At 41.4% G+C, this 10,573-nt stretch overlaps 1 protein-coding gene across 1 annotated transcript; it reads left to right on the top strand.

The window, feature by feature from the left end:
• Positions 1 to 1,648: 1,648 nt before the first annotated feature.
• GARIN2 (golgi associated RAB2 interactor family member 2) lies at positions 1,649 to 9,124 on the top strand. Its single transcript, XM_047079750.1, has 4 exons — positions 1,649 to 1,807; positions 4,126 to 4,325; positions 5,251 to 5,785; positions 8,834 to 9,124. Exons 1-4 carry the CDS (start codon positions 1,649 to 1,651, stop codon positions 9,122 to 9,124), a joined length of 1,185 nt encoding a protein of 394 aa, XP_046935706.1.
• The last annotated feature ends 1,449 nt before the right edge of the window (positions 9,125 to 10,573 follow it).

Below are 10,573 nucleotides of genomic sequence, written 5' to 3'. Positions count from 1 at the left end.
ATCCTCTCTCCTGCTCAGACACCCTCCTCACCCTGCTAGGCTCTGATTTCTTACACTGTACTCCCCTTATCCTGACAACAGAGGTGTTCTTGCCTCCTTTGGGTTCTGAGCCAAGGCTCCCCACTCCCCCAAGTACAGATTCCTGCCTCTCTTTGTCCCAGCTGATGGATTGAAGACAAAATTGTTCAGGAATAAAAGGGAATAGGAAGAAGGACGTCTTCTGTATTCTTTGGTGCTCCTTCTTTTTCCTCTTTTCCATCTGTCCTGACCTATCCTGACCCCTCTCACCCTTGCCAACTCTTGCCAAGTCCTTGCTTTCCAAGCACTCAAGGCAAAATTGAACCATGGACAGTGGCATAAGCTCCACCAGTCAGACTATGAGGGTTTGAATCCTGGTATGGGGACTTAGTTCCCATCCTCTCTGCTTTAGATGGTGGTGGTGGTGGTGGTGGTGGTGGTGGTGGTTTTATCTCTTTCCCATTTTTATCCCCTTAATGCTCTTTCTTTCTTTCTCATTCTTTTTCCATTTTGGCTTCACTCTAGACTGTTTTACTTCCTTGCTTTTCCCGACTCTTTTTACTTTCCCCATGTTCATGTACAGATGTGTTGAAGGGAGGCATTGAGTTGCCACCAGCAGAAGGTCTGATGGGGAATTCCCATGCCCACACTCATATGCTTAATGGGATGTCATGTAGCAGTGGTGTGTGCATCCCATGGCCCTGGCTGGGACAGCAGCAAGACACATTCACTACTTACCCCTTCACTTGAGCAAAAGGGAAAAAAAGAGTCTCTGAGGAAGGACTGAGGTGGAACTATACACCTGAGGCAGAACACATAAGCAGCTTGCTGGTTAAGGAACCTTCCTCTAACTGGCAGGGAACTTGTGAAAAGGGAAGGGTGATCTTTTGAAAATATGAACAGAATTACATTCTGAGACCATGTTCCCTTCCTGGAATTCTGTCATTTCTGGTAGATAAGAGGCGAAATCCAATGATGTATAGCCATTTTTCTTTGTTGAAGCAGTTTCTGGGGAGAGAGCCAGAACGAGAGACCAGAGGAGTTAGACAACAGTCATTGGTTAGAAATCCTCATCCAAGAGCTAAGGATCAGTCAAGGGTGTATGGTCAGGAAAAGACGTTCTCAGTGTAGTGTAGTTTTGATACAGTTCTCACAAAAAAGGATTTGAGAACTCTTCATGATGGCAGGAGCAGTGGTACTATTAATTAGGAAGACAGAACATAATGGTTTGGGGGATGTGGTGTGTGTGTTTCAAGGCCTCCTAGAGAGGTTCTTTCCCTTTCCTAACTGCCCAAATAAATAAGTGTTGCCAGCCCCATTCCCCAGGCATTTTCTGTTACATGGATCTTTTCTAGAGTCTTGAGAGCTCTAATCATCCAGTATCCTTTTTTTTTTTTTTTTTAAGTTGCTTATTCTTCCTATAGAGTGTAAGCTGCATGGGGACAGGGATCTTCTCAATCATGTTCAGATGTATCACCAATACCCAAAGCAGTGACTGGCATATCATAGATGTTGATAAAATTTGTTGAATTAATAAGTAAGTGAGGCAACTTCATCATATTAAATTTTCTCTGTATCTGTTCATTGTATTCCCATCCCCTCGACTCTCTGATGTTTGTGAGTAAGCACCATGAAGAAGAACAATAGGAACTCTACCACAAGGATCAATAAGCAAGATGCCATCTCCGTCCCACCCTTCCAAGATGCAGGAGATCTTCAAAATATGTTGGATGGAGGAGAGTATGCCCCTTTTGTATCTCCTCCCATATTAGAGAGCAATTTTATCCAGGTAAATCATATTTGAGCCCTGAATTAAGTTCCAGTAACTTCAGTAATTAATTTTCTCAAAGAAACTTAAAAGGTTGGGAGGAGAATTATTTTAAATGCGATAAAGGACTGCATGAGACAGTTAAAGGGAATAGTTTTGGAACTTTAGCCAACCTAAAATAATTATAATGTTAAAGGAAAATTCACCTCAATTTTTCCCAGCAAACTCTCACCCGGGAATTCTGTTCTAACTCTACCATAATTGTCATTCTATCATGTCTTCCCAAAATGACATGAAGGAATTACAATGAATTCAAACATCCCGCCACAGGAAAGCATTCAGATGGCTCCTTTCTTAGATTTAGAAGACATTTTAAAGAATAAAATGTATGACATGACTGAGTATTAAAATGAATTTTGGTTGGGATGAGCACTGGGTATTGTATGTAAGCGATGAACCACGGGAATCTACCCCCAAAACCAAGAGCTCACTTCCTCCTGCACCCTTTTCCAATAACCTTTTGCAAGCTCTAATGAACACTGGGAGAGGTAGTTAGCACCCTGTAGACCAGACACACCCCATATCATAACTGGGTAAGTTATTCCCTTCGACGTACACAACCTCTCAAGGTTAGTATGTCTTTGGCAGCAAGTTGCCACAGGTTATGCCTCAAGTTTAAACAAAAAAGAACAATGATCTCAAAGTAAAAGAGCACAGCTCCCTTGCATGGAGTCATTGAGGACCCTGGTCCTCTCCTTTTGCTCTATTACCCTCAGATTGGCTCCCCTCAGGACATTACATGCAAACAGGATGGTGACAGCTGCCAGAAACAGACGAAATGCTCTCATCCTAGCAACTTTCTGTGAGGGCTGAGAAACTGTTCCCAGAGCCACCAGGAGGCCCCCGCTGTGTCTCATTGGCCAGGAGGGGGTCACATGCCCCTGCTGAAAGCAAGCATTGGCAAGGGCATGAAATCACCATGACCAGTTTAGGTTTATCAGTATTTAACCCCAGAGCTGGAGCACCATCCCTGAGGGGCAAATAATGGATGAATTCTGAATGCTGTTAATCAGGCATGGCTTTGGGTAGGTCCATAGTGTGGGCTACAACCTTTTTCTGAGTATATCTGTTTTTAAGTGATTGTGGTTTTTTTGTGGGTTTTTTTTTTTTTTTTTTTTTTTTTTGAGAATGTACAGCTGAGAAACCAAGTGTTGCCCCTCTTTGGCTTCCTTCACATCCCTGTCTAGCCACTTTTCAGTTTTCTCATCTTCCAACTGGCAGAGATTTTTACTGGCCAAGATTCTTTGATTTGGGGATTTTTGCACATGCTATTCCTCTGCCTGGAAAGTTCTCCTGTCCAGCCAGTTTATCTCATATTGTTCAGGTCTCAGCGAGAGGTCTCTTCCTCTGGGAGATTTCTCTGACCCTATGTCCAGGGTGTGCTGGAGCAGCTAAGTGTTCTGGAAGTTTGCAGGTCTACTGTTTAACACAGCCATTATTAAAAATTAGATTGTATAAACTTATATACTCAAACCTCATCATTCCTATTATTTTACTACATTTTACTATTATTTATGCTCTTGAGGTTATGGATATAAAAATTTGGCAAAGGTCAGTGAAGACTTGTGTGAGAATCAATTGACTATATTGAATTTAAAATGAAGAAAATTGTAAATATCATTGTTTGTAAATTGTGCTACTCATCCTTTATAGCAGTAAAATATGTAATTATCATATGCATATCTTCCAAGAGATAGTTGTTACACATTTACCAGCACACCACTGCCTATATCTCCTCTTAAATCAAGTCTCCTGTTATATGCTTCACAGCACAGCACCCTGACCTTGTACTTGGGAATACTTCTTGCAATAATGATTAGTGACATGTTTGCTTAATGTTCACCTTCCCTGACAGAACCCCCATGGCCCAGGGACTGTGTCCGTCCATTCACTGTGATATTTCTTTTATTTTGAAAAAATGTTTTAATGTTTATTCATTTTTGAGAGACAGAGAGATAGAACATGAGCAGGGAAGGGGCAGAGAGAGAGGGAGACACAGAGTCTGAAGCAGGTTCCAAGCTCTGAGCTGTCAGCAGAGCCTGATGTGGGGCTCGAACTCATGAACCACAAGATCATGACCTGAGCTGAAGTTGGACGCTCAACCAACTGAGCTACCTAGGCATCCCACACTGTGATATTTCTAAGCATTCACATCAACAAGTGATTGAACAAATGCATCATGGTTCATTTCTCCATTATTTTGTGCACTGCTCAGGTAAGCCAGGTTGTTGGGGCCATATACTTTATCACAAAACTCCTCTTCCTGTTCTCTACCCTAGGTTAATAGGAGAGGTGAATCCATTTACCTTCACAACCGAGCCAACTGGGTGACTGTAGGCATCTGCTCTTCCAGTAGCACCCACAAGACCCCCAATGTGATGCTTCTGGCACATCTGACACCTGAAGCCCAGAAAGATACAGAACCCCTATTTCAAAGGCTCCTGACATCTCCTTCTCCAGAGAACCTGGTGCTCACCAGGTGAGTTACAAAGGGAAGAGGTTAAGGATCTCTCAGAAAACATGCTTTACCCCTGAGAAACTGAAAATAGAAACACCAATGATATTTGCTCCAAGGGAGCATCTCACTTGCACTGTGTGACAAATGATAGAGTCATGTCCTCAAAGTCTGGGAAAATAGCTTATGACAAGCTGGCAGTCAAACAGGTAGTTAATTTTTAAAAACTAAACCTAAGTAACAGGAACTGAAGATTCATAATAAACTGCCTCTCTAGGGCATGTCCTTCTTTCCCCAGCATCTCAGCCTCCATCAGAATTAGCTCTGGTCTTGGGGCACCTGTGTGCCTCAGTCTGTTGAGCGTCCAACTTCGGCTCAGGTCATGAGCTTGCAGATCGTGACTTCCAGGTCCTCATCAGCCTTGCTGCTGTCAGTGCAGAACTTTGGATCCTCTGTCCCACTCTCTCTGCCCCTCCCCAACTTGCACTCTCCCAAAAATAAATAATTAAAAAAAAAAAAAAAAGGATTAGCTCTAGTCTTGTCTCAAGCCACTAACTTGCTGTATGACCTAGAGCAATCACTCAACTTCTCTCTCAGCTTTCCAGGATTAACTAAGTAGGACAACTTCTCAAGATAAATAGTTGATACTCTGATTTTTTAAGCTCATCAGAGTCTTAGGAGTATGCTTTGAGCGAGATGGCCCTCAGGAGCCTGGTTACATGTACTAAAAATCAAAGTTTTGAGCCTCAAAAGCTAAGGACCAGACCTGGGAACATGGTGGCCACAAGAAGGTACTGTTCAACCTTGTGCCTGTCCCAAACCAGGCCCGTCTGGGAGACAAGCCTGTTTCCCTGAACCTCACTGTCACAACTGCTATGCAACATAAAAGGAAAGGCCTTTTGACAGGTCTCCAATCAGGCCTCCAGATGACATTTGTGTTTGTTTGCAGGTTTCTCCCTCTACAGTTTGTGACTCTTTCTGTGCACGATGCTGAGAATATGCGCCTCAAAGTAAAGCTGGTCAGTGGTCGAGCCTACTACCTGCAGCTCTGTGCCCCTGCATGTAAACAGGACACCCTATTTTGTCAATGGGTGGAACTCATCTCCCTCTTGAATCAGGAGAAAGCCAAAGCTTCCAAACTGTCAGAAGTCTCAAGCCTCTCGGAAATCACCAATAGCACAGATATCACAGGTTCAGTGGACATCATGGATATTGCAGCATTTGCAGCCATACAGACCCCGCACATGTACACATGTTCAGACCCTGTAAATGCCATAGAAAGCATTGATTTCTCAGAATTCACAGATGTCACCGATGTCACAGACGTCACAGATGTTCCAGAAAATGAGGTCACAGAGGCCCCAGATATAAAAATTGTCACAGAAGTCACAGAAGTCACGGATGTCTGTGATGTCCCAAACAACTCGGAGGTTACAGTGGTGTTTGAAAACGATGACATACTAAGGGCCAAGCAAGAGGAAAAGGTATGTGACATGGAAGACTCATTCTTAATAATCAAGAACAGGAGTGATAACCAAGATTGCCCTTCTTGGTTAGCTACTTGACATTGATTATCAAAATGCTGTGAAATGTGCTCTGAGTAATTTTAATGAGATAGTATCCCTGAGCCCCAGTGTAAAGGAGTTGTAAGACATGTCCTGAAAGAGGCGTGACCATGCTTACCATCAGATTTAACCCAGTATCAGAAAGCTGTGGTGGGATGGAAAGAACTTTGGGACCAGGGTCAGAAGACTTGGGTTGGAAACTTGCCCTGCTGCGTATCTGTTTGACCAATCCACTGAAGCTGTGTGAGCCTCAGTTTCCTCATCTCCAAAGCGAGGATACTGATATGTAAGGGCTATTTTAAAGTTTAAATGTATATAAAAGTACACACTACATTGAAGGATGGGGTGAAATTTCAGTGGGTAAAAGTGAGGGTGGAAATAGAAAAATAAAATACCAAAAGAAGTAACTTGCTTTAGAAAAAGCCAGAAAGTGAAAAACCACAGAGCCATATCCAAGAACAGTTAGTTCAGTTTGGCTGGAGCATAATATATACGGAAAATATTGGGATATAGGATTCGAAAGTTGTCTGCAAACCTTGAATGCCAAATTAAGAAGCGTGGACTTTGCTCTTTGGGCAAACTTTAACTATAGAAAACCTCTGTGTGGGGGAGTGAAGGAGCTGTGTTTTTAGAAAGGTTAACCTGACGGTAACATGGAATGTAGATAAAGAGAGAAGTTTGAGGACTACTGAGGAAAATCTCCATGGGGCCCACAAGAGAAAAGTCATAAAGGGCAAGGATAAATATTTTACAGAAGAAGCAACTGCAATAAATATCGTGGAGAAAATTTAACCTCACTAGTAATCAAAGGAATGCAAACTTGGGGGAAAAATAACCTATAAAACTGTTAATTAAAAGAATAAAAATATGGGCACTGGGTGGCTCAGTCAGTTAAGTATCCAACTTTGGCTCAGGTCATGATCTCGCAGTCCATGAGTTCGAGCCCCGTGTCAGGCTCTGTGCTGACAGCTGGGAGCCTGGAGCCTGCTTTGATTCTGTGTCTCCCTCTCTTTCTGCCCCTTCCCTCTCACACTCTGCCTCTCTGTCTCTCTCAAAAATAAATAAACATTAAAAAAAATTTTTTTAAAGAAGAAGAAAAATAGTCAGTGTTAGTAAAGATGTGGTCAACTTGGAATTCTTATAGGTTTGTGGTAGGGATGAGAATTGGCCCAAACTTTCTTGAAATCATTATGAATCAAGAACCTAACAATGTTTATACCCTTTGATTCAGTGACTCCATTTCTAGGAATCTTTCTTAAGGAATTAATCAGAAATAAGAATGAGGATTTAGCTGTAAAGATGTTAATTATACTATATCTATACCATGTTGGTAAAAATGAAGTAACGAAAATTTGAAAGTAACCTAAATATCCACCACAGGGGAATTGCTAAACTAATGTAAATCTACGAAGGACAGGTGCCTTCTTTATTTTTTTCAGGAGCAACGACAGTATCAGCCTAGACCATAGACAGTCAGTAAATATCTATTAAATGAATGACTACTCTCTAGTTATTAAAATTGTTGGAAAAATTTTTCTTGCAGAAATTTTCATGATTGGGAAAAGTTGAGTGAAAAGTGAGTATGATTCCTATTACATGAAAATACATTTCATGCTCACAAACAATAGAAGGTGAGAAAGTCATACTGTTAACAGCAGTTTATTTCTAGATTCTGGGATTAATATTTTCCTCTTTACACTTTTCTGAATTTTCTATTTCCTACAATAGAAATAATTTTTTTTATTTATTTATTTTTTCAACGTTTATTTATTTTTTGGGGACAGAGAGAGACAGAGCATGAACGGGGGAGGGGCAGAGAGAGAGGGAGATACAGAATCGGAAACAGGCTCCAGGCTCTGAGCCATCAGCCCAGAGCCTGACGCGGGGCTCGAACTCCCGGACCGCGAGATTGTGACCTGGCTGAAGTCAGACGCTTAACCGACTGCGCCACCCAGGCGCCCCTAGAAATAATTTTTAATTCAAAAAAATTCAAGCAGTTTTACACAATTTTTAATGACATGAGGAGAATGCTTTTAATAAAATCATTAGGATATAGAACTGAAATGTTATCACAAAGAAGAAACGTACAAAATAAATAAATGGGCACAAAGACTAAATGACATGTGCCATAGGAGTAGTTATTTCTGGCCAGTGGCCTTAAGCAGACAATAATATTCTCCCTTTCACTTTATATCTTCCAGGATTTTCTAAATATTCTACAGTAAGTATGTGTTACGGAAAAAACGTGTTTTCTTTAAGGAAGAAGAGTATTGTGTTATTTTAGAAGGAAGTCAGGAGAGGCGATGGACTAGGCGGTGCTGATGGGAGGAGGAGGGTACAGGTATGAGGGATGTCAGACAGACGGAGTCCTTAGGACCCACTGACCAATTCCTCTGAGGCCCAAGACAGATTCTGAGGAAGACAGTGAGTGGTGAGGAGAGGTAATGCATTAATAGAAACCAAGAAATCAAGACAACCAGAGAGATTTTATAGTATTAGTTCTAGGTATTGGTTCTAAGTCTTTTGAGAAATAAATGCTTTTGTCTTATTGTGAACCTCCCAACTCATGTCATCTGGTAAATGCTCTTAAATAAAGAGCAACATTAGATTGGAGAGCAGGTGGCAAGGCATTTCTAGACAACCTTCCATGCCCCAACAATTCAGAAAGAGGAAATGCTGTAATTAAATACTAGTTTTCTCGTGCGAGGTGACAGCGGTGTGCCTGACCACATGAGCTTCTGAATGGGCTTTGTCAGGTCCCACACTAGAAGCCTCTGATGCCCGCCTGGCCTCCTCAGTGGCCACACAACACCAAGCGTCATTCCCTTATTACTGCGCCCAGGCACTCGAGGGCACTCAGTTAATACGAATGACATGATTACTGTATTAGATATTGCTCCAGAAATCATCTATTTCTGTGTGACACTGTTCTGTTACCTGATTTGCTGCTGTTTATTATTTTCAAAGGAAAAAATGGAAAACATTCTGAAGCCTGGGTGTCTACGAGATACAAAAATTAAGAATGAATGCAAAGAATCCTCAAAACATGTCACCATCTCAAATGTAACACTGACTTTCGAAGGTGAACGATGTTTTCATTCTACTTTGACTCCAGAAGAAAGTGACATAAATTCATTCAAAAGGATGAGCATTATTAGAACATCTGAAATAAGGACAACTGATTTTAGCAACACAGCTCTCAAGGCTGAGGAATCCAGGTATGTGAGGCAGGGAAATGTCTGGGATGCTAAGACATGAAGTAATGTAAGTGTGTGCTTTAAGGTCCCCGCAACTCTGGCCCTTGCTACTGAACAGTCTCAGCTGTAAATACAATGTAATTGAATGATGCCATCGTTAACTCTCAATTATCCACTGAGCCTGGGTGGCTCAGTCAGTTAAGCATCCAACTTCGGCTCAGGTCACGATCTCACGGCTTGTGAGTTCAAGGCCCACAATGGGCTCTGTGCTGACAGCTCAGAGCCTGGAGCCTGCTTCAGATTCGGTGTCTCCCTCTCTCTTTGGCCCTCCCTTGCTCATACTCTATCTCTCTCTTTCTCTTTCTCTCTCTCTCTCTCTCTCTCAAAAATAAATAAAAATTTAGGGGCGCCTGGGTGGCTCAGTCGGTTGAGCTTCTGACTTCGGCTTGGGTCATGATCTTGCGGTTTGTGAGTTTGAGCCCTGCATTGGGCCCTGTGCTGACAGCTCAGAGCCTGGAACCTCCTTGGTTTCTGTGTCTCCTTCCCTCTCTGCCCATCCCCCACTTGTGCTCTGTCTCTCTCTGTCTCTCAAAAATAAAAATAAATGTATAAAAAAAATTTTTAAAGTAAATAAAATTTTATAAAAAACCAAATTATCCACATTCAGTTTAACCTTGTCAAATTTTTATTTCCCTATCAACTTCTCACACCCTTCAGTTCACATTTGAGTCTATCTGGTATCAACTGTGTGTGGCTGAAAATACAGGATAGAATCAGCGTCCACAGTTTGGAGTTAGACTATGGGAACTCTTTCTTTCATCTTTATACTTCTATTTTCTCCTCTACGTGTTTCTCATGCTTTTGTACATTTCCAACTAATAAGTTAATAATCTGAAAAAAATATTTTCATAATTTTAATACACAGTTGCAAGCTGAATGTGAGGGAGCACTGATGTATTCTAAAGATAAAAGTTAATCCAATAATTTCAGAGTAACTACTAAAAAGAAACCAAAGAAAAATACAGAGGTCTAAATGCTTACAATAGCAAGACTGAAAATAGGGAATGTAATGAACTATGTCTAAATTCTTTTTTGTTTGTTTGTTTTTATCTTGAGAGACAGGGAACAAGCAGAGGAGGGGCAGGGAGAGAGGGAGACAGAATCCCAACCAGACTTTGCACTGTCAGTGCAAAGCCTGATGTGGGGCTTGAACCCACGAACTTGGAGATTGTGACCTGAGTCAAGGGTTGGACACACTCAAGTGACTGAGCCACCCAGGCGCCCCTGTCTAAATTCTTTTTAAATATAAAAAAGGAGCAAGGGAAAACAAAAACAAACCAAAAAAAATAAATAAATAAACGAGAAAAATTATTAGTAATGTGACGTTCCACAGGGTTTGGCTGGTTCTTCAAAAAGAATGACAAAACAGGCAAACCATTGGACAACTTTTTTTAAATAATAAAATTAGAAATTTAGAGGTCATCATCAACTAACAAGAACAATAGTAAAA

This window comes from Lynx rufus, unplaced genomic scaffold (genome assembly GCF_022079265.1).
Source record: "Lynx rufus isolate CCGP_SWC_20201006 ecotype Redwood Valley unplaced genomic scaffold, mLynRuf1.p SCAF_17, whole genome shotgun sequence".
NCBI lineage: Eukaryota > Metazoa > Chordata > Mammalia > Carnivora > Felidae > Lynx > Lynx rufus.
Note: the sequence above shows the minus strand (reverse complement) of the source record. Positions and strands in the feature narration are given on the sequence as shown.

Excerpts from the sequence above, each read along its gene's own strand:
- GARIN2 (XM_047079750.1), top strand. The coding sequence starts at position 1,649 with ATGAAGAAGAACAATAGGAACTCTACCACAAGGATCAATAAGCAAGAT. Across the intron at positions 1,808-4,125 it reads TAGAGAGCAATTTTATCCAG|GTTAATAGGAGAGGTGAATC; the intron begins GTAAATCATATT and ends TCTCTACCCTAG. Across the intron at positions 4,326-5,250 it reads GAGAACCTGGTGCTCACCAG|GTTTCTCCCTCTACAGTTTG; the intron begins GTGAGTTACAAA and ends GTTTGTTTGCAG.